A 27,562-nucleotide genomic window follows, 5' to 3' on the forward strand; every position below is an offset into this window, starting at 1 on the left:
TATTAAATCTCCACACTAACGTACTGTACTTGCAATAACCCTTAAGCCTGAGTGGCTTCCGGGCCTTGATAAGTGGTGACAACCTTGTAAAAAAAAAAAAAAAAAAAAAAAAAAAAAGAAAAAATGAGTGTTTAAAGTTTGTACGGTTTGAAGCTTGGAGGCTTTTGCCAAAATGGCCAGATCTGGCTTAAAATGGTCTGAAAGGGGTTGATATGCAGAGGAAACAAAACAACCAAACACCATAAATATTTAAAGATGTAAAAAATTCTGCATTAAGTAATCCCAAAAGGGTTGGTATGTCGTCAAACAAAACAATTGCCCCAAACTCGATGAATAAATATTTAAAGATATTAAAAACAAAAAAAAAAAAACTTAAGAAAATTACTAGATTCATTAATAACTCAAAAAGGGTTGATATCCCATAAAACAACCAAACCAAACACTGTGAATAAATATTTGAAGATATAAAGAACTTGAAGCATAATTTTTTTTTTCTTTTTTTTTTTTTTTTACAAAAATAACCAAATTCAGCATTATATTATCTGAACAGGATATGCCCTAAAACAAAGATAAACCAAATAAAACTTTTCTGATTAATTCGGAAATAAAATGGGAAGAATTTTGAGTTTTAAAAATTATTTAGTCTTGTTATTGTGTCAAGCATGGGACATTCTTTACTGTGTGTATGAAGGGTTTTTTTTTTGTTATCTATGTATATAAAAGCGAAAATGTGTGTATGTATGTTCGCTTTTTCTGTATGTCCACAAAAGGATTTTTTCGGCGGCTTCTTGAGGCCGTCGCTCATTTTTAAAACTTTTTATATCACGTCAAAATTATAATATCTATGAGTTACGAACGGGGGTCACCCGTCTATCTAATTTGCCTGACTTTGAAACGTTAAATATTCGACATTTTGGGATTGCCACATATTGTTTTCGTTTTTCAGTATAAAAGAAAAAAAACGAAACTCTATTCGAATCCTGGCCTACGGCCAGTGGTCACTAGAAAGCGATGTAACGTTGGGTCAATGTCAGTTTACCGTCGTCATATCAGATGGTTGCTTTCATTTCAAGATGAGCCACTTCCCCTAATAAACGGGGGGAGCTGTTTTTCCCCAAAGTTAGGTAAAAACAAACAAACCGGAATATTGACCCCATTAAAAACTGTCCCGCAGAAAATGTTCACTGCTGAATGGCTATTGCTTACGTCGTCGTAACGCTCGCACAAAATGTTAACTCTATGACTTCCACTTGACGTCATTTAGTGCGGGCACCTGTCAATTCTCTTCTTAATTAAATAAATTCAAACTTCTTTCAGTAACTCATTCTTGCTAGGCGAGCGGTTAACGTGTCATGTTTTTTTTTCACATTTTATTTTTCAACTTCGCCTCAGGGCTTCGGGTTCCATTCTATCTAATTACCAAAACTTTTTTTTTTACACCCCCCTCTCATCCCGGTGTTTCTTTTTGATTTAAGAGCGCACACACACCTCGAAACACCTGGGCAATGCCAGGTATCCCCGCTAGTCTATATATAAAAGAAATTTTCTTGTTTTTATATAAAAGAATTGTTTTTTTTTCTAGTTTTTATATATAAAAGAAATTTTCTTGTTTTTATATATAAAAGAATTGTTTGTTTTTTTCTAGTTTTTATATATAAAAGAAATTTTCTTGTTTTTATATATAAAAGAATTGTTTGTTTTTTTTCTAGTTTTTATATATAAAAGGGGCAGACTAGTATGAGAGTGCGCAACCCCCAAAAATGCATGTTTTTTTTTTGGTTTTTTTATAACTTTTTCCGACGATTATCATAGATTACAGACACATAGATTATTCGCAAATAAAAATAAATTAATAACTTTTAAGAAGGGGGTTCACTTTTTTGTTATAACATTCTAATTCATTGCTACCTGACTTACTGTCCATTTCTTTACCGACAGGTCACATGATTAGAACATTATAATGAGAAAGTGAACCTCCTTCTTAAAATCATTAATTTTTTTTTTTTTTTTTTTCTTAATTTTTTCTGCTAATATGATACTTAAGCCTGTAATCTATGATAATCATCGGAAAACAACTTTTTTTTAAAAAAGGTGAAAAACACATTTTTAGGGGGTGGGCACTCTCATAAAGGTCCGCCTATAAAAGAATTGCTTTTTGTTTTCATAAATAAAATTTTTATATATTTTTATTTTCTTCAACAATAGGTGTGGGATTATGAAGCTGGCGATTATGAACGCTCTCTAAAGGGCCACACAGATTCTGTTCAAGATATTGCTTTTGATCACACCGGGAAACTGCTGGGTAAGTTGCTCTGACTTCACAACAGATATACATCTATCTACTAGTAAAAAAATATTGCCGGGAACTATGGTTGTTTTTTCAATTTTCATGTTTTTTGAGATAACGATTGATTTGGATTCTTCAGACGATTCTTCTTGTCTTGAGTGAAAATCACACTCAAGATGAGAACAGTAGTCCAGGTAATAAGATATCTCACTACTGATGCAATTCTCTATCTATATAAAAGCCAACTACGTCCAAGGACGGAATACTGCTGCCATATCTGGGCAGAAGCTGCTAAAAACAGCCTATCCTGCCTTGACAGAGTACAACATAGACTTTGTGGCTTAGTGGGGGATGCCCTTTTCTCTACCCTGCAACCTATCTCCCACAGAAGAGACGTTGCGAGCCTATCCTTGTTTTATCGTTATTTCCATGGCAGGTGCTCGTCTGAACTCTAATCTCTGGTCCCCCCTCGCCAATCTTTCACGAAAAACACCCGTCTAGCTGAATCCACTGTCAAAAATTTCCCCCCACTCTATATCTGTGCCTAAATCAAAATGTAGATTCCATGAACAAAGCTTCTTTCTTAGAACTGCACGCCTGTGGAACTCTGTTCCGTCTGCCTGCTTCCCACCTGACTACAACTTGGATGTGTTCAAGTCCAACGTTAACAAATTCCTAATGAGCCGTCCCCTTAAGTAAACACTTCATCAAATCTCCACACTAACGTACTGTACTTGCAATAACCCTTATCCCTGAGTGGCTTCCGGGCCTTGATAAGTGGTGACCACCGTGTAAAAAAAAAAAAAAAAAAATCCAAATAATTTTCATTTAATGGTTTCCTCACTCGAACTGCTAGAATTTCCTGCGTTTCCTGCTTCTCTGACCGTACTAACATGCAGAAATTTAAATACAACATGGGCACACATCATGTAACTCGATTTCCCTTAGTCCCCTGCTAGACACAATGTAAAACAAATCATAGCTAAAAGTGATTCAATTTCAAAACTTATGTTTGTTGGGTTAGCTCAAGCAATAGGGAACATGGCTGGAGTTCTAAATGTTTAGGTTTCGATTTTAGCTGATGGCACCAAAGTCTTTTTTTTTTTTTTTTTTTTTTTTAACTATTGAAATTAATACTAGATATTAGGTACAATAAAATATTCATTAGAGAATTTGTCTATGTAATAATAAAAATGAAATCGGCATTAATTAAATATATTTAAGCGTATTTTATGACCAGCAAGGTCGGGTGCCTCCCCTTGCTAATAAATAAAATTTCATGCAATTAAAAAAGAAAAAAAACAAGTGAAAATATCCATTCAAATAAAGAAAGTTTAATGAAATGAGTTAATATATATATATATATATATATATATATATATATATATATACTAGCATGGGTGCCCGGCATTGCCTGGGTATTTGGAGGGGTGTGTTGAGCAAAAAAAACAAAAAAAAAACGGTCAATTTTTGAAAACTTTGACCCCTATTATGACCCCTTAAAATTTATTGTTTTGGGCTCAAATCAAGTTAAGGTAGATTCATGTCCAAGGAACCTATATTTAAAATTTCAAGTGTGTAGACCCAAAATTGTTGGAGGAGTTTGGTAGAGTTTCAAAGGTCAAATCGTTGAACTTTGACCCCTTAATCGCCAAATTTCTGGCCAAAAATTAAAGGGATAAAAAAAATCCCCCCCCCCCCATATTGTTTGTCCGTTTGTACTTTTCTCAATAACCATTCTTTGAATTTTTAAAAAAATTTTGCACAAACATTAGTCATGGTGAAAGTAGATTTTTGCCAGAAAAGATCATGGAGGAGGACGTCATATGCTTGATTTGTTTTCGTTGAATCATGGAAATACATGTTTTATGTAATACTAGCCTGGGTACCCGACATTGCCTGAGTGTTTGGGCGTGTGTGTTGAGCAAGAGCAAAAAAAAAGTGGTAGTAGACAGGCAGGCTCGAACCCGTACCGCAAAGGAGGAAAAGAATGTGACAAAAAAAAAAAAAAAAAACGTGATGTCTTTGCTGTTACATCTATCACCAAACCAGAAGTGATGATGGTTTAAATTAAGGCTAGTCAATCGAAAAGAGGGGACGACTTTTGTAAATATCGGAGAAAAAAGTGCCCAGTTGAGGGTGAAGATATTAATGTTTTTAGCCAATTTTTCAATATTTGTCGTCCGAAGGGTCAAGCTTCAAAACAATACTGATCTTATTTTTTTTTTATTTCGGACTATTATATATTAATTTATTTTTATTTCGGACTATTATTCTCATCTTTATTGTTTTTGATCTTTTATTGGTTTTGTTTATTCACAACGTTTCGGCCAACTATTCCTCTGGCCTTCGTCAGGTGAATTCCAATTAAGGAATAATATATATATATATATACCAATCGGTATGGACCCGACTATAGAAGATCAGATAAATAAACGTGGATTTATAAGATCAAAGAATCCAACCTTGATCGCCCTTTGGGGCCCGTGGCGCAGTTGATAGAGACGTTGAATCTCTACAGTTCCAGATGGACATTGTCTGAAGATAGCGGTTTCAATCCCACCCAAAGCGTGCCAGAGGTTAATTGGCCAAAATGTGGTGAGACGACAACAACTATGGATGGCAGTGATGGCTGAGAATGCAGGTAGGAGATTTGAAGTTCCTATCCGTCGCGGTTACCACCTGACGAAGGCCAGAGGAATAGTTGGCCGAAATGTTGTGAATAAACAAAACCAATAAAAGATGAAAAACAACAACTAATAAAGACGAGAATAATAGTCCGAAATAAAAATAAATTAATATATATAATGCTCATCTCAAAAATGAATTCCAATTAAGGAATAATATATATAAATACCGATCTTGTGAAAATCTGTTGCCTCTGTCGAAAGTTTTAGGCAAACATACATACATACATACATACATTTAAACAAACAGGTGAGATTTATATTATAGATTCTAGAAATATTTAACTAATTGTGGCATGACAATTAGGTAGATAACCTTATTTATTGTTGAAATTGACAAAAAAAAAAGTAAGCAATTATTTATTTTTTTTTTTAACGAGAACTTTTTTATTCGTCTGTCGGATTTCACTATTCCGAAGAATTACCAGATTAATTTCATTGACGCTATCACACATCGAAAGTCGCATAAATTTTCTTAGATATGAGGCGGCGGTCTCTATTGTTTGGTTTAATAGATACTATTGGTGATTAGCTGTGATGGGTTCATATCCTATCAAATCGATTGTATGTGATTTTGTATCAAGTCTAGGTGGAAGGGATGAACCCATAATTTAACCCCCACAGGCAAACTATGCTTAGTTACCTTGCTCGGTTGTATGTAGTTGCTATGCATTTCTTACCCCCCCCCCCCCCCCCCCAATCATGCCTAATGGTCAATGCTGTAAACAGCAGATTTACCCAAGTGTACCTCCTCCCGGTGTCGCTAATAGATTACAGGGAAGTAGCAAGTCCGTGATTCATTCTTTGGTATGAAATCTCAACCACTGATACTTGACTTTCCCCTGTATGACCCTTTCCCCCCCTCCTCCCCGGTCAACATACCATACTTATTTTAATGTATAGCAAAACGTTCTCTTCTCTAATAATTTGTGGTAATATGTCGAGTATAAGAAAACTAGCAGGGATACCCAACGTAACTTGAAGCGAAAGAATAATATATTTCTGTTCAAACTTCTTGTCTCTCTACATCTCTCTCTCTCTCTGTCGTTTTCTCTCTCTCGATACCCGCTTTATTCTTTGTCCAACCTATTTTCTCTCTCTCTCTTTCTGGACAGTCACACATACACATAAATCTCCTTTGTATATGAGGGTCGTTCCACAAATAAAGTATTTTTTTCGTTTTCTTTTTTCTTTTTTTTTTTTTTAACTCCAAAAGTTCAATAGCTACGAAGCCGTAAGTAGTACCATTAAAACGAGCAACCTTTTGTGCTCCAGAATTTATTTTTCTACATAGTCACCATCATTCTCAATGCACTTTTGTTTGGAATTCAATGGCACATCTCTGTTTCTGATTCATGTCCATGACAGGAGTTGCTTTCTTAGTCTCACACCATCAATATCTGCAACAAAGAGATGAAACAGCCATCACAACAGTGCCATCTCCTCTGATCCATTTAGGCAGAATAAAATAATAGGAGGCATTACTGTTGGAACGCCCTTCGTAGATTCCTCACGGAATAAGTCGACATAACGAAAGTAATTACTTGGTAAAAAAAAGTTACTTCCCTTTAGTGCAAAAAGTACCCCCCCCCCCCTAAATATTTGTGCGAGTTCAGAGTAAAGGAATGAATAATTTTCTTTTTAATGTAAGTTATTATTATCTGGTATTGCCAGCATAACAGACCATTGAAAATTCTATTTCAAACTATAGCATAACAGACCATTGAAAATTCTATTTCAAACTATAGCATAACAGACCATTGAAAATTCTATTTCAAACTATAGCATAACAGACCATTGAAAATTCTATTTCAAACTATAGCATAACAGACCATTGAAAATTCTATTTCAAACTATAGCATAACAGACCATTGAAAATTCTATTTCAAACTATAGCATAATAGACCATTGAAAATTCTATTTCAAACTATAGCATAACAGACCATTGAAAATTCTATTTCAAAAGTTATAGCACGTTGACAAAGATGATGTGCTTTATGCCAAATTGGTGGTTAAATATGTTTAAATGTGTGCTAATTTTTGCAAACAGATACCATAATTGTTGCACTTTATCATACAAAATTTCAGGCAGATTGGTCCAGTAGTTTATGAGAAAAAGTGAATGTAAATATGGTATGATAGTGACTAATCCTTATTAATCCTTAAAACTGTGCATCAAACAGATACCATAATTCTTAGTTCGCTGCAACTTATAACAAAGGTTCATACAAATTTTCAACCAGATCGGATCGGTAGTTTCTGAGAAAAAATAGAACAGGCAGACAAACAAACACATATATAAAACAAAAATGGATTAGAATCCTCAGGTTTAACTACTTTATCTTTTGTTGGTGTTGTTTGAATCAATGATATTGAATTAATGTTTCTTTATTTTGTAAATTTAAATTTTTGTTTCTTGTTTTCTTCTAGTATCCTGCTCAGCTGATATGTCGTTAAGATTATGGGACTTTACTGGTTACGAATGTATCCGCACCATGCACGGTAAGAAAACTTTGACGTCTCATCCAATGCCAATTCAAGAAATATACTAAACTTTACAGTAATACTACCCCTGTTTTACAGATAGCCGTGAAAATATTGTTCAATAGGAATTTTAGGTCTTTCTCCAAAGTTCTAAGTGTATTAAAAAACCAAAATAAAGAAAAATCTTTATGGTGTATATGCCCGTTAGGAAATGAAGTTTTATTTAAAAACAAAAAACAAAAAAACTTTTTTTAATATGATCAAGTTTCTTTTTTTTCGGAAGAAAAGCAAATTTTACTGATACCCATCACGACTATTATTGTTGGGTTATCTCCCTTTGTTTCTTCATGCTGGCAGTCAGTACGCGGCACCGGACACAGCTGGCAGTCAGTACACGGCACCGGACACAGCTGGTAGTCAGTGCACAGCACAGGACACAGCTTGCTGTCAATACACAAGTATGTGATCTGGAAAAGGATAAAGATTGTATTTAATCAAGGATATTTCAAGACACTTCTGTGCCCTTTTTTTTTTTTTTATCACTTTGTGTTATCAGATCCGGCTGTCTGAAGATAGTGGCTTCCTGATCTAAAATGCACCAAACGTTTTTTTTTTTCTTTCACTTTGCAAAACTCAACCATGTTCTGTAAAAGCAAAAAAAAAACAAAACAATTTTCCTGAAGATATAAAGAACTTGAAGCCTAAAATCTTTTTCCAAATATACTGGATTCATGATTAAATATCCCGAGGAAGGTTGGTAATATGCTGTAAAAGCAAACAAAATCAAACTCTCTTACATCGATGTTGATGACCTAAAGTAACATTGACGGGATCAATTCATGGTGACCTGATCCAAGCGGACAACACAAGTGAAATAAGACGAAAAAAATAAATTAAAAAGAAAATGGTTGGGATTGAGGGTCAGATAAGGAGTGTAGAGAAAACAGGTAGTTGTTGACCACTGCAACGTTTCTTCCAGTCTGGTGGTAAAGCTGGATCGATGACTTCATGGATGAAGTTACCTGGGTTTTGTTGAAGGGTGTGGCCAAACCTGCAAAGGCGTCTAGGAAGGAGAGATTTTTGGAGGACGTTGATCCTGCAGCGAGTGTGAATTGTACTGTTGCGGACAAACTGTTGCCAGCGGACTCCGTATACCCATTAACTCTTATCCTCAAGTGGCCTCCGGGCCTTTATAAGTGGTGACTTCTCTGTAAAAAGAAAAAAAAAAGGATGTGATGTGGCGAAGGCAGTGATGATTGAATACCACCAGTTTGTGTAGGTCACTTGTCCACATACGCAAAGTCTTCCAGCTACAAAGGAGAAAGGTGCAGACAAGGGCCTGGTAGATCCTCACGTTGTTGTTCAGCCTTATGTTTTTCCAAGCTCAAAGCCGTAATCGAAGTCGACAGAAGGCAGTACAAGCATTGCTGATGTAGCTGACATTGTCTTCCTCCCTTTTGCCTGTTGCAGTGATGATAGAACCAATCGACCTCTTCAGTTTGAATACCTTGGTTCTATCATGAATGGAAGTTCCGTTCTCAATCATATGGTGGAGCTCTCCAGAAATATAGTTTGTTTTTTGTTTTTACCCAGTAATTAAAACTTAGTATTTTTTTATGCTTTTTTCCATGATTAAAACTGATCCTTCTTTCTGCAGGTCATGACCACAATGTTTCGAGTGTCACTTTTATGCCAAGTGGAGATTATGTGGTCAGTGCCTCCAGAGACAAAACAATCAAACTATGGGAAATTTCCACTGGGTAAGTTCTCTCTCTTCAAACTTCTCTTCCCATCTAAAGGCATCTCTTCCCTAACTACTCATAGGTCCGTCTATTTCATTCAACAGGACGCGCGAATATGATCATCACACTTTCCCCTTACATAGACATGAACTTCGTTTAAAGCTTGTATCTTGACTTTTTCTCAACTATAAAAAAAAAATTTTTTTTCACAAACTTTCACAAAATAAACACTCGACTAGCTACAACCACTATCAACAATTTTCCCCAATTGTGCCTAACTCCTAACGCAGATTCCATGAACAAAGTTTCTTTCCTAGAACTGCCCGCATGTAGAACACTGTTCTACTAGCCTACTTCCCGACTGATTACAACATGGTAGCCTTCAAGTCCAATGTAAACAAGTTCTTGTTGAGCCATCCCCTTAAATAATCAAAATTCTATCCCTTACATTCATTAACCCTTATCTTCGAGTGGCCTTCAAGCCTTGATAAGTGGTGACTCCGTGTAAAACGCTTTCTTACTATGAACATTTCAGTAGCAGAGAAGTCCTAAGAAAAAACATGATTCAAGGAATAGTTAGCCATTTTCACGAGCAGGGTGCAATTTGTGATTTCCCAAGACCTGAAAGGCCTTGTTCGGCAAGAACTGTTAAGAATCAACAAGAATTTTATTGGAGCCTGGAAGAAAATCTATTTGTTTCAACCAAAAGATTGCAACAAATTGGAGTTTTGCGTTGCTCTTTACAAAGAACGTTGCACGAAATGGACACGCTTTCTGCAAAATACACCTTGCACGTCACCTTCAACTGCAGCATTCTGAAGAAAGATTGGAATATGCAATAAGATTGCAAGGTTTTTACAAGCATTAGTCATTTTCGGGCTGTCCCATAGATGTTACTTCCAATGCCAAAGAGCCGTCAACTTTGAAAGTTTCTTTTTTCATACTGCTGTTATGTATTCGCTGCGGTCGGTTATTCAAAATGTGTTTGTCCAGTCTATATAATTGTTAACATCTATTTTTGTCGTGGATACGAGACTGACAAGTAAAGCAACAACACAGTTGATCTATAAAAAAAAATATATTGTTTTTGTTTCATACCAGCAGATAAGATTTTGATTATAAGTTATTACTGGTGTTTTTACATTTCTGAAGGCGCTTGAGGGGTGGTGCGATGTTAGGCAGTGAAGAACTAATGACAGCCTTTCTCTCCCTCTGACCGACTGCCCACTTTCTCTTTGTGCCAATCTATTTATATAAACATTCTTTTCTATTGGAATGTTTAATATTTCCTATTGCTTACTGTTTTAATCGTTTTGACCGATATCCTCTAACATATTTCTGGGTCAAATTATGCATTCTATTAGAAAGTGGTGAAAAGTCCCACATTCTCCACATGGAATCCATTTGCATGTGTGCAACCCATCAAATGGTTTTTCCCCAGGGTTGCCTGTCAATATCTAACATTTGCTATTTTTTAAAATCCTCTCCTTGTATCCTGTTGCCTGCTTGCAATCACACTCTTGACAAGAATGGCTGACCTAAAACGCAAACTCAAGATACCAAAAAAACTCCAACACATTCTGTATATATTGGTTGGGCTCTGTGTGCGTGTGTGTGTGTAACGCCATTATGGAAAATGACCCGCTAAGCAATAAGGTCTGCATCTATGTCCTTTTTACAAATGTTGCACAAAATGGACATGTTTCACAACAAAATAAGACTTGTAAAACAGCTTCAAGTGATGATTAATTATTAACATTAAGAATCAAATAAAACATGGTCCTGGATATGACCTTAAACTATATCCAGTGGTGAGGTCCCAGCTTGCAGTTTTGGGGAGTATGGAGCCACCCTTTGATTGCCATTGCTCCCAGGTCCACTCTGACCCGGAGTGGTAGTACCTGTTAGGGTCCCAACTAAAAACTGACTTGAAAACAACAAATATATTCTATTAAAGAATTTTTCTCCAAAATCTTTGGATTCGGTAACCCGAAAACGGTTGATATGCCGTAAAACAAAAACAACCAACCAAATAAAACACCTTTTTGTTTAAGGATTCACACTCTAGAAGGCAACCGATGTCAATAAAAAGGAAAATTAACACTTAAGCACGATTTTGTTTAACACACAGCCACTGAGACATGTCTGCTCTTTAAGTTTCGTGATGAAGAGAGAGGGAGAGAGAGAGAGAGAGAGAAAGCACATGTTACCAAAGAAAAAAATAATAAAGAAACGGAATTAATCCTTTACATGGTCCAAGGGAGACAACTCTTACCATTTTTACAGTCAAAATCATTTACATTGATAGTGTCCAATATTTTCGCAATATTTTGGTCTTTCGACTCTTCCGCCTTCATCAGAACATATGACTGCTGGATCATTATGAAGATTAGCATATGTAACGAGACTTCTTGCTGGAGTAGAACCCCATAAAAACATTCCAATGGCTCATGGACCCCTTATTTATTTTTACAAAGAGTCACCTCTTATCAAGGCCTAGAGGTGAGTCGGGGATAAAGGTTAGTGAGTGTATGTCAACGGGGTAATATTGTAGTAATTGTTAGTAATCGTACTAATCGTTAGTTGTGGAAATTTAGTGAATTGGATACTTTTCAACCTCAGCCTCAAGATTATGAACAAAGATTGTAATGTGCAGTGAATCTTGTTGAAAAGTTGACGCTCCCGAAATTAACCTATGAGACTATGCACTGTACGATGAGAGTCTGTCGCTCATAATGATGCCAGAAGGGCAGTTCTAAATACTCTGGAAAAAATAAAAGAAAAATATTCAAAAACAAAAAAGTTACAAATTATTTTTTTTCATTTTTTTAACTTTTGGGCCAGTCTGTATATTTCATGTGTGCAAATAAAATCCTCTTATTAAATCATTCTGATGGTAACTCTTTTTTTTTTTTTTTTTTTTATGTTAACAGATATTGTGTGAAGACCTTTTCTGGACATAGAGAATGGGTCCGCATGGTGCGAGTCTGTGCTGATGGCTCCCTCTTGGCCAGCTGCTCCAATGATCAAGTAAGTTTATTTTATTCGAATTTTTATTTATGTATTTTTTTTTTTTTTACTGTTTATTCAGTCCAAACGAGGCACAGTACCACTAAGTCGTAAAGGGTTACTAATAGGGACCAGATTTGCTGGGATACTACGTAAAGAGTTGGGCAGTGAGATGTCTGTTCACGATACACTTGAACTTCTGCATGTCAGTACAGTCAGGGAAGTAGATGTCAGGAAGGGAATTCCAAAGTCTAGCAGTTCATTGCAATAAAATCATCCAAGTTATGATAATAAAGCGAAAACCGAAATAAAAACTAAAATCAGTTTTTCAAAGAAAGCTGTTGCAAAGAAGCTGGGTTCCCTCTATCGTGCTAGAAGATGGACTACTCACACCTGAGAGTATCTTGTACCGCTACAAGGCCACCATTCGCCCATGCATGGAGTATTGTTGCCACCTCTTGGTTGGTGCATCTGCCACTAGTTCTTTCCCTCTTTGATAGGGCCCAAAGAAGGGTCTCCAATGTAATAGGTCCCACACTGTCTACCAAGCTACAACCCCTGTCCCACCACCACAATATTACATTCCTATGTCTATTTTACAAGTATTTTAATGGATTGTGCACTGATGAACTCCAACACAAGTTGAAGGTTTCATCATCTTATTCAGTTTGCTATCCGTTTTACATGCTGGCATAAGTCAGGTGACTAGAATCTGTTATTCAATCGGATCCATCGATGTCAGTTGCTGTTGAGAAAGCTCTTCATCTGCATTTTCCTCCCACATCATTGGATTTAGCGTTTCACATGATGGCATGTGTTGGGCAGCTTTTAAAAATTGACTTTTAAACTAAACTATCTCTGGCCAGGTCTTTATTTAAACTACATAACTTGAAATGCAGTAGAGTTTTCTAGGCCAAATGGCCTTCACGAAGCCAACCTAGTAACGCGATTGGCAGCCGACACTTTTCTTAAGGCACAATGTCCAGGTGATTGATTGCTTACCAAGAAAAACACTTTACTTACCTTCAAATTTACCAAATAAATACTGCATTTTTAATTTAATTCAAGCCATGAATCCTATTACAAAATTATTTTAAAATCCTCTAAAACAGATTTCCAACACAAGGTGAAATAATCTCTATTTTTTTTAAACCTTTCTATTTTGTTAAGCCAGATGTGCAGTTTTGACTGCGTTTACGATATTTTTACGTACAAAATGAAACATTGGCTTTTAAAAAAAAATTAAACTAATACCTAATCTCCAATTTCAATATCGCCCAATGTTATGTTGCGTTGTTTTCTACGTGTGGTTGGTAAATAACAATGACTCGAATATTGACGTACCAATCATGACCTTTATGCACCATAGTCATCCTCTTGTATCAAGGGAGATAACTCTGTTTATAAACACCTAATTTTACAAATTTTGATATGAAAGTTGTCAAAGATTATTCATCTGCTTTTTATCATCTTGCTACGATTTTCACAATATTTTGGTCTTTCGACTCTTCCGCCTTCATCAAAACATATGACTGCTGAATCAATTAGGTTTCAAGAACTCCAAAAAGACATGACTGACTTACGTGCACCATAAACCAACGGATCATAAGCCAGAGGTGTTTTGTTTTTCGTTAATTCTAATTTTTATGTACGGAATATTTTTTTTATTTTAAGAAAAAAAAAAAAAAAAAATAGAAGCAAAATATTCATTTTATAGTGTTTTTTGATCCCCCAATTTATCATAGAGGGACGTATGTTTTCAGTAGTGTCCGTGCTTCCGTGCGTTTGATCCATCCATTAGATTTTTCTGAAACTTGGCCAACATGTGGAACCCATTTATTCTTAATATAAATCCAGTATGGGAGACCCTAACAAAATTCTGGTTCGCATCCCTGAAAACGTTCAGTGCTAAAAATGTCCCCCCTCCCCTTTTTTTTTTCCATATTTCTCAACAAAAACTTGATATGTCTGACTATATCGTGGTTTTCATGGTGGTTAACTTAAATATACATGTGTTAAGGCTATCCATTTACAGTGGGATTTGGCGTCCCGAGGGGCTCAAGAGATCAAAAATGTCCCAAAATGGCTAAAAATGACAGTTTTTGCCTCAGTGTTTGATCTATCCATTAGATTTTCCTGTAACTTAGCCAAAATGTGGAGGCCATTGTTCTTAATATAAAACCTAAACGTAGATTCCATGAACAAAGCTTCTTTCTTAGAACTGCACACCTGTGGAATTGTCTTCTGATTGCCTGCTTTCCAGCTGACTACAATTTGATCGTCCAACGTAAACAAGTTCTTGATGAACCGTCCCCCTAAGTAATCCAATTTACAAAATTCCCACTTATACTACGCTATAATCACATTGATTAATGTATATTCATTAACCCTTATCCTCGAGTAGCGTCTGGGTCTTGATAAATCGTGATTCCTGTGTAAAAAAAAAAAAAAAAAAAAATTCAATATGGGTGATCCTGGCAAAATTCTGGTTTGCATCCCTCTGGGACTTTTAAAGCTAAAAAAAAACATGCTGTCTTGGAGCTCTTTTTTCATATTACTCAAAAACTTGATATTTTTTGTCTATATAGTGGTTTTCCATGGTGCTGAATTTAAATATACAAGTCTTAAGGCGTGAAACTGCATCGTTTGTTCATTTTCACTGGAATTCGATGTTCCCAGGAGCTCAAAAGCCCCAAAATTGCAAAAAATAACACTTTTTACCCCATAACTTTTGCCCCATCCATTAGATTTTTCTGAAACTTGACGAAAATGTGAAGGCAACGTTGGCCCTTCACACTTCTCACGTTCATCATTTCTTCACTATTTTTTGTGGCGTCATCTCACATGCAGCACAAGGGGGGGATCATGCGCGTGCGGCTGTTTTTTTGGTATTTTTTACAAAATGTTTTAAGAAACAAACGGACTGTTGTCCTCATCAAAACTGAAGATTATATTTAGGAGTGGGGAGTAAGCTTTAAGTATCCTAAATTGTTGGTCTGTTATCCGTTTGTTTATATATACGCAACTCAACCGGAATAAACCCAAGTTCATCCCTTTCATTTTGCTTGTTTTTCTGGGGTCCTTGAACCCTAATTGATTCTGTCAAACTTGCAATAAAATCACCCACACACTCTTTTCTATTCTAATAACAGTGAAATACATTTATGTGAAATTTAAAACAATCAGTACAGCCATTTTGAAGTCCATAGGGAATGAAAACACACAAAGTGCCTTTCATATATAAGTAGAGATATATTACAGTGAATTATACATAGAAACTGAGTTTAATCCCAGGAAAAAAAAAAACAAAAAAAAAAAAACCTTACTATAATAATTATTTTTCTTTTAAAAAATATTTACAGATGCGCAATCTTCATTATAATATGTTTCTAGAAGTGTAAGCCATGTTTAGTTTCAGAACAGTTTCTGATGGTTCGTTGTTCTACACGAGTCCTGAGAGGTGACTGGTTTGCAGTAGACAGTTCTCGAGTTGAAATCCACAGAGCAAAAGATTCTTACCGTGTTGAGACGGAGAAAACATATGCGAAATTGCTACAGAAAAGGTTTAATATTTATGGAGCAATTCTGGTTTCTGATTGGTTGGTAGCAGAACGTGAATTAATTTGATTCGTCAGTTCCTAGCAGCATCGTTTCTAAATAGAATTTCCCAATTATGCGGGACCATATCCCCATTATAATCCCAAAATATTGTAACAATGTTTTTGTTTTTTATCTTGCAGACTGTTCGTGTTTGGGTAGTGGCCACTGCCGAATGCAAAGCTGAACTGAGGGAACACGAACATGTTGTCGAATGCATTGCCTGGGCTCCAGAGTCAGCTCACCCGAGCATCAATGAGGCTATTGGAAACAGCGTGAGTAGTAACGTTGGGGACGTTAATCGGAATCAGAAATCGAAAAAAAGTCAGAACTTTTTGGGGTATTGGAATTGGAAAAATTTTTCCTTTATATTACAATCCCAATCAAGGTGGGGGGGAGGCGGTGTGACTAGAGGTCAGTATATTCAGAATTTGTTTACAGACTGTTTTTTTTGGGGGGGGGGGGCTTACGTACAACCTTGAGTTAATGGCGGGTTGTGGCTTCACCAGATGAGTGAGATGAGTTGCTCAACTGGCTGACGGACATAGCCTTGATAGAAAACTAAGATGTGAACGTTAGCGTTTGGAGGGTCATTTATCACGATAGTGTCACGCATGAACACAACTGATATCTATGGAATGTGACAAAGTCTGTTGTCTTTCTCTTGTTTGGTATTTTTATATTTGTGAGCCACTGTGCTCGCCCTCTCAGTAGTCACCAGTATGAGAGATATGGCCCCAGATCAGAAAAAGAAAGAGGAGGGAGGGAGCGCGTAGTCTCGCAAGGAGTAAAAATAAAGAAGACACTAATGAAAACGTGATAAACATTTACCCTCGAGCGATTATTGTAAAGATATTTTTTTTTGTTGTTGTTTCAGCCCAAGAAAGGTGGCAGAAATGGACCCTTCCTTCTTTCGGGATCCCGAGACAAAACGATTAAAATGTGGGATGTTGGTACTGGCCTTTGTCTTTTCACATTGGTAAGTTTTCTACGTCGATCTCGCTTCTGTGTTTTTTTTTTAAATTTCGCCGTTCAAATTAGTTTCTCCATTTTTTGTTTCCCAAATAAAGAAAGTGTTTTAGTTTTGTTTTTTTATTTGTTTTTTCCTACTTATGTTAAAAGAAAGTCCTCCTCGTATTTTTTCTTTTTTTTTCTCCTCCCTGCTTCCCTTTTTTCCTCGTTTCCTTTTTTTAGTTTTGGTACTTCTACACTATCAGAACAAAATTTTGTAGTCGATAAATGGAATTTTCAGATAAAAAAAACAATGGTTTCTACTGATTTTTTTTGTCAATTTGAATACATTAGTGGTAGCTTCCAAATTATGCAGTTGAAATTATCTGAATATGATTGAATTATTAAAAAAAAAAATTATTGGAATATGACTGAATTATTAAAAAAAAATTATTGGAATATGATTGAATTATTAAAAAAAAATTATCGGAATATGATTGAATTATTAAAAAAAACAAAAATTATCGGAATATTATGAATTATTAAAAAAAAAAATTATCGGAATATGACTGAATTATTTAAAAAAAAAAACTTTAATCGTGTTAGTGGGTGAAAACTTGGCCATCTTGTTTTTAATAAATCGAAATGAAAGCATAAACAAGGGAAGTAACTCTAAATTTGTAACAAAATAAACATAACATATATACAGTGTCTCTGAGTGAGTCTTGTTTTCATTTAAGATTTTTTCATAATTGTTTCATAAATGAATGTTTGTCTAAAAATTAAATAACGTAAAAATAACACATACAAGTTCAAAAAAACTTTTTCTGAATTTTCCAAGAATTATCAGGAGGGAATTATCTCCCTTTTGAACTCTCCTGCATCTTACACATGACAATTCGAGTCAAGATCAAAGTGTAGTATCTGTTCTTCAGATGCTACACTTCAATTTCTTGTTCTCTTCTGTCAGTGGAGGAGAAATTCTTCACGACTGAGACAATTTTTATTTTTGTTCCTTTTCTCCATGTTAAAAAACGACCCTGGTGTCTAACTCTGTCCCGTGGGGAGGCATTGTAAATAGGTACACATGACAATACGGTTGTTTTCCCCAAATTTTATTTTCTTTAATAAATAATTTTCTACCTGATTGATTTTCGTAATTTTTAGATATAATCGTCTTAAAAATACGAGGAATACGCAGAAACCATTGTTTTCATGTGGAATTCAGTTTTACGATTTCCGAAATTTTGTCCCAATAGTGTAGAAGTGCCTCAGTTTCTTTTTATCTTGTTTCGTTTTTTCTTTCCTTTTCTTTCTTTTTCTTTTTCTTTTCTTTTTCTTTTTTTTCTTTTTTTTCTTTTTTTTCTTTTTCTTTTTTCTTTTTTTTCTTTTCCTTTTTTCTTTTTTTTTCCTTTTTTCTTTTTTTTTCCTTTTTTCTTTTTTTTTTTCCTTTTTTCTTTTTTTTTTCCTTTTTTCTTTTTTTTCTTTTTTTTCTTTTTTTTTTTTCTTTTTTTTCTTTTTTTTTCTTTTTTTTTTTCTTTTTCTTTTTTTCTTTTTCTTTTTTTTTCTTTTTCTTTTTTTTCTTTTCTTTTTTTTTCTTTTTTTTTTTTCTTTTTTTCTTTTTCTTTTTCTTTTTTTCTTTTTCCTTTTCCTTTTTTTCTTTTCCTTTTTCCTTTTTTTTCCTTTTTTTTTCCTTTTTTTTTTCTTTTTTTTCTTTCCTTTTTTTTCTTTTTCTTTCTTTTTCTTTTTTTTTCTTTTTTTTCTTTTTTCCTTTTCCTTTTTCTTTTTTCCTTTTTCTTTTTTCCTTTTTCTTTTTTCCTTTTTCTTTTTTCCTTTTTCTTTTTTCTTTTTCCTTTTTCTTTTTTTTTAAAAATTTTTTTTCTCTTTTTCTTTCTTTTTTCTTTCTTTCTTTTTTTCTCTTTTTCTTTTTTGTTTTCTCTGTTTCTCTTTTTGGATTTATAATTTTTTTTTTCATTTTTGAAATTTGCTTGGACTTCTGCAAGTATATTGTTTTGGCTGCCTTTTCAGGTCGGCCATGATAACTGGGTTCGTGGTTTGGTGTTCCACCCTGGTGGCAAATTTATTCTGAGTGCCTCCGATGACAAGACCATCAGAACTTGGGACATTCGTAATAAACGGAACCACAAAACGCTCAATGCTCACCAACATTTTGTTACTTCATTAGGTAAGCATTCCACAACCTGTTTCCGCTTTGGTTCAAATGCAATGATTTTAGACGCGATGATAAAACCTATTTCCGAAACTCATGAGTGCTGCGCCGTTTTCTGACGTTGTCGGCATATCCACATGTTGTCGTTATTAAGCTTTATTCATTCATTTTGAATGAATCAGATGATTTTTATTGGCATTTGTTTCTCTGATATCTTAATAGTTGAAATTTTTTCTACAAAGACATTGGGTACTTATTAATATTAATTATTAATATTAGCAGGACCTGTGAAAATTCCACAACGGCATTTTTCATGTGTACTATATTGCAGCTGAGCATTCTGTGGACGTTAAGTGTGAATGTAAACTCCACAATGTTATTGTAGCCCTTTTGTTAAAACTGTAAAAGTATTTAATCGAAGTAATCTGGTTATTACGATAAGAGTCTGTGATATATTTCCATTGTGTGAACGGAAACCCATGATATCATTATATCATCTTTAGACAGAACAGATACGACTCCGGAATCCTAGCCAGAAGACTCAAAAAACATATTTTAATTTCACATACAGCCCAAAAGAAACATTTTTTTTACTTATTTTAATTTTTTTTTTTTTTTACATTGAGATCAAGAAGATTCTATTTATTAAAAATGAGGATAGATGGTGATAAAATACTACAAAGATTAAATCCGCGTATCTATATATTAATTTAATGTTCGTACTATGGTATTACCTTTTATTCTCCCTTTTAATATATAGGATCTCCGATCGAATAATTTATTATCTGGAAACTGTGACATGTACATATGTATGCTAAAGGTACTACAGTATTAATATATAGATACCTATGGCATTAATTTGCATATGTGGATATAGTGGGGCAGTTATCAGCCTTGATAAGGCTCAAAACCGGCTTCGTCGTAGCCTAGTAGGTCCCCTTTTCTCTTCCCACAGAGGCAATGTTGCGAGTCTGTCTCTGCTTTATCGTTATTTTCATAGCAAGTACTCGACTGAACTTCAATCTATGGTTCCCCCTTCCCAAACTTTCACAAAAAAAAAAACTTGACTAGCTACAACCGCGCTTTATATCTGTGCCTAAATTTAAACGCAGAATGAATAAAGCTTCTTTACTAGAAGCGATCACCTGTGGAATACTGTTCTGCTGGTCTGCTTCCTGGTTGAATACAACATGGTAGCTTTCAAATCCAATGTAAACAAATTCTTGTTGAGCCATCCCCTTTAATAATCAATTTCTACCCAATCGACACCATTAACGATTACTATACTATTACCATACATTCATTAAGCTTTATCCTCGAGTGGCCATCGGGCTTTGGTAAGTGGTGAATCCTAAGTAAAAAAATTATTTCAAAATTTAAAAAAAAAACAAAAAAACAGAATAAAGAAATTGAGACTTTTCTGGCTTTTGACGTTTTTATCCACTTCCGTTCATTTCTGATCAACTATCTCAACTGCTAATCGTCGCGTGATCCTCGTTTTGTTTCCGTTCCTATTCTCATGAATGTCAAATTATTGAAAACTTTTGACGATTAGTTTCTTTTGCTGGTAACAGAGATGTAAGCGCCCACAGTTGTCGTGTGCCCGTGAACCTGGAACCATTTTCAATACAAAAATAATACAAATATACAAATGTAGGCATTGTTGGGAGTTTGAGCTGGCAGCGTAAAACTCGGGATTTTTTTGTTCGATACGAGTCTTCCATTTTTGAACATTGCCTCATTTGCTTGAGAGAGTTTATCGTCGCTGAGAGAGAAAAAGAAAACGTTTCATTGTGGAGGGGGAAAAAAAAAAGAACACAAAAAATAATCTGATTTTTTTTTTTTTTTTTTTTTTTACCCCCAACATGAACTAATTTATGTCGCCAAAATAGGAATTCATTTCCTAAAAATATCGCTTGGTCACGAAAGAAAAATTATAGATGATTTTTCTGTCTCACTTGCTCATAAAATTTTATTTTTTATTTATTTATTTATTTTATTTTTTTTTTTTTTTTTAGCTAAAAAAAAAAAAATTAACGTGACTTTTGGAGTATGGCATTTTTTGTTTCATGGCGAGTATGTACATCATAAAGATTTTACTGCAGGGTTTTTTTTTTATTATTAATACTATTTACTAGCATGATGATCTGGTGTTGCCCGGGATTGAATGATAAGCAACAAATGTTTTACACTCCCATATTTTTATTGTCATCAAAATCGATGAAATCATCCATTTTTTTCAATTAAATTGATTGATTGCCTGATCTAGTTGGGGACCCATCGCGATACACCAGGAGGAAGCTTCACATGCCTCTCGCTATAACTTATTTCATAATACATTGTAGTCTACATTGCACTGTAGAGAACCTACTGTTGATTTTATAAAAGTATTTGTTCATATATAATGGTTTGAATTAAAGTTTAAAATCCGAAAGTCAAGTATCATGGTTCGATTGTGGTCTAAACAAAAACATTCACTTCGAATGCGCCTTTGTCATATCAAAGAACCTACTGTTGATTTTTATATGTCGAGCCTTTCAGCTTGTGTGGTAATAAAACTTCTTAAATGCACTTGTGATGTTAGGCTGTGTAAGGTGTTAACTTTGGTCAAAATCGCACGTTCCTTTTTTCATTGGATTTTTTTTTTATTACATTTTCACCCCAAACAAGGCACATTGCCACTTTGATGTAGGGGCCTACTATCAGGGACATAAGCATCAGGTGTACTATGTAGGGAGTTGGGCAGCAACTGTTCATGTTATACTTGAACTTCTGCATGTCAGTACAGTTGGGGAAGCAGGGACCCGGAAGGGAATTCCAAAATCTAGCAGTTCTAGGGAAGAAACTACTAGAGTAGAAGGCTCTCTTACATCTAGGGATCTCTACTGTGAAGGGGTGGGATTTAGTTGCTTGTCGGGTTTGTTGGGGGGGTATTTACGTCGAGGCGGGTACAAGTGCTTGCAGTTCATCAGAGCACTCACCGTTAAAGTACTTGTAGAACAAGCAGAGGGATGCAACATTTCGTTGATGGATTATTTCTGATTATAGATTATCGATACTTATCAAAGACATTCCAGTACAAAATCTATCTAAGAACACTGCCAGGCACATGAAGTTTCTCCCTGTGAAATTTCATAAAAATCAACCCAGCCATTATCGAATCCATAGGAAACAAACTCCCAGACACACAAAATGATCTCCCAAATCACATCCTAAAATCATTTGTAAGCATTTATGCTCACGATGCTGCCATCTATGGCAACATTTCAAAGGTTGTAAACGACCAAGCTCTCTCTGATTCTCTCTTCTCTGATCTTGATCGCATGGTGCAATGGGGAAAGAGGTGGCTGGTTCATTTTAATGCATCTAAAACCAAGCTTCTATCTTTACATCATCAACGCTATGACCCCGTCTGGTATCAATTAAAATGAATGGCTCTTGTCTTAGGGGTGCTCCAGGTCTAACCTTTACCTCTGGTCTGAAATGGAACATGTACATTAAATCCATTGCCAAGGTCGCTGGGAAGATGGTGGGATCATTCTACTGCTCCAGTAGATATCTCACTGCCGATGCAATTCTTTACCTGTATAAGAGCCAGGTATGTCCAAGGATGGAGTACTGTTACCACATCTGGGCAGGAGCTGCTAGAAAGGACTTATCCTACCTTGATAGAGTTCAAAATAGACTTCATAGTCTTGTGGGAGATGCCCTTTTCTCTTCCCTGCAACCTCTTTATCACAGAAGAAATGTTGCAAGTTTGTCTCTGCTTTATCGTTATTTTCATGGCAAGTGCTCGTCTGAACTCCAATTTATTGTCCTCCCTCTTGCCAAGCATTCATGAAAACCACTTGTCTACCTGAAACCATTATCAATAATTTCCCTCGCTCTTTATCTGTGCCTAAACCTAAACGTAGATTCCATGAACAAAGTTTCTTTCTTAGAACTGCACGCCTGTAGAACTGTTCGGTTTCCCTGCTTTCCAGCTGACTATAATATAGTTGTCTTCAAGTCCAACATAAACAAATTCTTGATGAGCCGTTCCCCTTAAGTAATCCAATTTACCAAATTTCCACTACTAACGATTACTACGATATTGTTCCATTGTCACTCATTAAAACTTTTCCTCAAGTAGCCTCAGGGCCTTGATAAGTGATGACTCCTTTGTAAAAAAAAAAAAAAAATGTATATAATAGTATAGATTTTCTGTAGATTTTGCCCCCCCCCCCCCGACAAAAAAGAGGGTGCACCTGTAAATTCACCCTTGTCTGTTCGTCCGTTCGTCTGTCTGCACTTTTCTCAATAACTACGTTTTGGAATTTTTTGAAATTTTGCACAAACATTAAACATGATATGAGTAAAAATGTAACAGAACAGATTTTCCGGCAAAACTCCGGTTGCCCCCACCTCTGTCCTAGGGGTGCCTTTCGAGTTAAAATGGCTAAAAATTGACACTTTTGTGCTTATTAAAAAAAATTGATGCCTTGGATTTTTATGAAACTTTCTGAAAAGTTGTGACTGATTTCTATATAATTTTGTTTGCCTATACTTTGCAATAACTCTTGGGTGTGGCACAGGGGCTCTTTTAGGACTATTTTATCATATTTGTCCAAAAATTTTCTGTGTATGTCTATTTAGCAGTTTTGCACGGTGCTAAACTCTTTGGGGCTAAATGGCAGTGGGGGGGGGCGCAAATCATGGACTTAGTCATTTCTTCTTTTGCATGGTGCAGAACTCAAATTTACATATGTTAAGGCCTAAAACTGCACCGTTTGTTCATTTTCACCAGGATTTGACATCTCCTGGGGACTTTTGGGGCTAAATGGGGGGGGGGGTCAAATGCTGAACTTAGTCATTTTTTTTATACCTTGTTCACTGTGCACTCACGGGCTGGGAGGGGGGGCATGCATGCTTCACTTATTATTAAATCGTATTTCAGTAAATGTGTAACTTTTTTGAATGGAAGCGACCAAACGTTTCTTAACAATTCTTCATTTCTGTCTTTCTTTGCAGACATGCACAAGACGGCACCGTTTGTGATATCTGGCAGCGTGGACCAGACTGTCAAGGTGTGGGAGTGTCGCTAGGAGGAGATGTGGCTATCTGCGCGTCGGTCCCTTATCGGCCAATTTTCTCTCCTCCCTTCTCCTCCTCCACTCCCGTCACAGTGCTGCATGCACCCACTCAGACGACGACAACAACAATAACAACACCAGCCATTATGGCCCGACCCCCCTCCCACCCAGACCCGACCTCTGACTGCTCTCTTTTTTTTTTTCTTTTTTTTTTTTGTGGTTGTCTTGCTTAACCCTCGACAGGTTTAAAAACAAAAAAAAAAAAACAACAGAAGAAGAAAAGACAATTACATAAATTAACGAAAAAAAACGGACAAACAGACTTTTTTTTGCTGCCGTTGATGAAAAATTATCGTCTCCTCTCCTTCCACCCACCCCCGACTTTAACCACCACCCTTCCTTTTCTCTACCCTCCCCACCTCTCTATACATACATGCACACACTCATATATATATAATAATAATAATGATGATAATATGTAAATTGGATCGAATTGTCTATTTCCATTGTTTTCATGTAATTTCTGATATCTCGACAGGTCAACACCGTTTAGAACGGTCGACTGACGAGGTTTGAATCATGACATCGAAACACTTATGATTGGCAATACTATCCGTTTATCTATTGTTAGTATTATAGACACCGCTTTTTGTTTTTTAAAGAAAGCAGCAAACATGAACAGATAAATATACATGTGTGTGTATATATATATATATATATATATATATTAGTAAGTTATAAAATATATATGGCGATTAAGCTACACAGAATGTTCCGCGTTTCATCCATGCTAGGATTCATCAGGCTGATGAATCCTAGCGTGGATGAAACGTGGAATATTCTGTGTAGCTTAATCGCCATATATATTTTATAACTTATTAACTAGCTCTACCTATGTATTGAGCACTGTTGAAGTAAATACTTAATGTTTACGCATAAATTTATACTTTGGTATATTAATTTATGGGATTAAATGAAGTAGTTATATATATATATATATGTATGTATTCCAACATGCATATTGAGTAATGTATATGTACGTGTGTGTGTATATTCCAATACATACATTGAGTGAATTTCTTTTTATCATTTTTTGTTTCCTTATTCTTGGATTGAAATCTTTAAAGACGCAAAATCTATACAATAATACTGCACACATACAGGGATCACTTAATATGTATGGATTTTTTTTTATGTACTTATATGATTTAATTGAACACAAATAATATACCTATATATGTATATAACAAAATAAACAGTGGGCTTGCGTTCACGCACACACACACACACACATATACATATATATATATATACATATATACACACACACACACACACACACACACACACACACATATACATATATATATATATATACATACACACACACACAAACCAAATAAATCCATTTTTCTCTCCTAACAATTACTTTGTCCCCTCCACCCTTTTTTCCCCACTTTTCCTAAATATTCCCCCCCCCCCAATTTAGATTTGTTGTGCTTTAGTCCCCCCCCCCTTGTGAATAGCTATTGAGTTCAGCTCAATTTTCGTTTTTATTTATTTATTAAATTTTTTTTAATCAAAACAAAAAAAGAAAACATTAAAAAAAAAAAACAAATATATATAATTTTGTGTCTTTCTTTTTCTGAAAAATCTATCTATATCCATTTGTAAAATATCAATATAGAATTTAAGACAACAAAAAAAATAGATTGGCAAAAGGTTGGGGATGGGGGATTTTTTTTTTTTTTTTTTTTTTTTTTTTTGTCAACATGTAAAAAAAAAAACACAATAAAAAAGTTTACCCCCACCCCACCCGTTCCTTGCCCCCCCCTCCTTTCTCTCTCCTGAAAACAAGCAAATATCTTTTTGACTAATTATTCTTTGTTCCACCTTAACCAAGAAAACTTTGGACCTTTAATTTCTATCTCCCCCTCTTCTCCTTCTCGACTCCCCCCTCTGTTCTTTTCAAGAATTTCCACTTTATTAAAAAAAAAAAAAAAAAGAGGAAAAAAATCTGTATGATGTATGTACCCGTGATGAAACAAAATTATTGTATTCCAAAAATCCCAGAGATTGATCAAGTGGTTTAATTTTTAACTAAGAAAATCAAATTTTATGTGTAATCGAGGAGCGACTGCATTGTGTCGCCATCTTGGAAATAATTTCAAGAAACAAGGGAGATAATTCAACAGTGTTTCAAACTTGCAAGATTTTTTTGTTGTAATGTCTACAAATTTCCATTAATTTCTAAAAAAAAGATTATTTTTTTACAAGAATAAAACTACTTGATCAATTTACGTGATTTTTGGAATCCGAAATTTTCTTTGGTCATGTGTACATGCAGATTTTTCTTTCTTTTTTTTTTTTTTTTTTTTTTTTTTTAAATACAGGGGGAATTCTGAACACTCCTCTCTCCTTTCCGAGGGGAGCAGGGGCATGCGTAAGAGACAAAAATTAAATCACTTAGATTTTTAAAATAATTGTGATAAAAGTGATTAATGGTGATGTTTTTTTTTGTTTTTTGTTTTTACATTAACAGAAAAGAAATGACAAGTTTGCTGTTGGGGCGATACTCTTCCCCTTTCTATTTTTCTTTTTTTCTTTTTACTCACAACCTTAAAATTATTCTTAACCCCAAAGGAATTAGAATGTGAAGTGACTGTTTTGAAAGTTACAAATATAAAAACGTAATCTTTAAAAATAAAACAATTTTAATGAAATCTAATTTTTAAAAAAATTCAAAATTAAAAAAAAAAAAAAAAAAAAAAAAAAACTCTAGAAAAGAAACAAAAATCTCCGTAACAATTTTTTTTTTTTTTTTTTTGTAACAATTCTAGAATAATAACTTGAAAAGAATTAAATCCTTTGGTGTCCAGAAAGTCACTGAAGGGATTTGACCTTGAATACGGTCAAAACCATTCAGTGACTTTTTGAACACCTTGTATATATATGCGTGTGTGTAGAGGAGGCATGCGAAAAACCTAAAAAAAATGATATAGATATTTGTGATGCACCATTTTTCTTAGTCTCAGTCAGGCCGCTGGTTGCACAAGCAGGAGGAGGTAGAAGTAAATTGAATTTTATTTGATTGGGAATTGATTTTCACAATCCCTATTTTTTTTTTTTTTTTTTTTTTTTTTGTCGAGATTTCTCTGTTCTGTTGTTTTTGATTTTTTTCATTTTTTCGTAAGCCGATTTCACATATTTATAATACACAAAGTACATATGGAGTTCTTACTATATATATATATATATATATATATATATATATATATAATATGATTTGATAAAAATGCTCAACTGTTATTTCCACATTCTTGCTAGTTTTTCCTGAGGGTGAGGGATGAAAAATCTATAGGAAAGAATTTGAGAAAGAACTAATATATACATATATATATATATATATATATATATATATATATATATATATATATATATATATAGCAAAAATGGTAATTAGTAAAAAGCTGAAGAAAGTGCTCAGTACTATTGCAGAGCAAATATGTTTTATTTTTTTATTACCGTTTCAAAACAGTATTAAAAAAAGTAAAACATATATA

General features: G+C 34.7%; 1 protein-coding gene across 4 annotated transcripts in view; it reads left to right on the plus strand.

Moving 5' to 3' along the window:
- Positions 1–25,617, plus strand: part of LOC145269845 (lissencephaly-1 homolog B-like) — a 200,125-nt gene extending 174,508 nt beyond the window's left edge. For 3 of the 4 annotated variants that reach the window (XM_080125574.1, XM_080125575.1, XM_080125572.1), the window contains 8 exons: positions 2,206–2,302; positions 7,405–7,476; positions 9,116–9,218; positions 12,134–12,230; positions 15,950–16,081; positions 16,684–16,785; positions 18,786–18,942; positions 23,938–24,268. In XM_080125574.1, coding sequence (XP_079981700.1) covers positions 2,206–2,302; positions 7,405–7,476; positions 9,116–9,218; positions 12,134–12,230; positions 15,950–16,081; positions 16,684–16,785; positions 18,786–18,942; positions 23,938–24,011 — 834 coding nt within the window. In that variant the 3' untranslated portion in view covers positions 24,012–24,268. Of the gene's footprint in view, positions 1–2,205; positions 2,303–7,404; positions 7,477–9,115; positions 9,219–12,133; positions 12,231–15,949; positions 16,082–16,683; positions 16,786–18,785; positions 18,943–23,937 lie in introns of all 4 variants that reach the window. The other variant, XM_080125573.1, reaches the window with a different exon arrangement.
- The last annotated feature ends 1,945 nt before the right edge of the window (positions 25,618–27,562 follow it).

Source organism: Euprymna scolopes, chromosome 45, assembly GCF_053919585.1.
Source record: "Euprymna scolopes isolate OS-2025 chromosome 45, ASM5391958v1, whole genome shotgun sequence".
Taxonomy (NCBI): Eukaryota; Metazoa; Mollusca; class Cephalopoda; order Sepiida; family Sepiolidae; genus Euprymna; species Euprymna scolopes.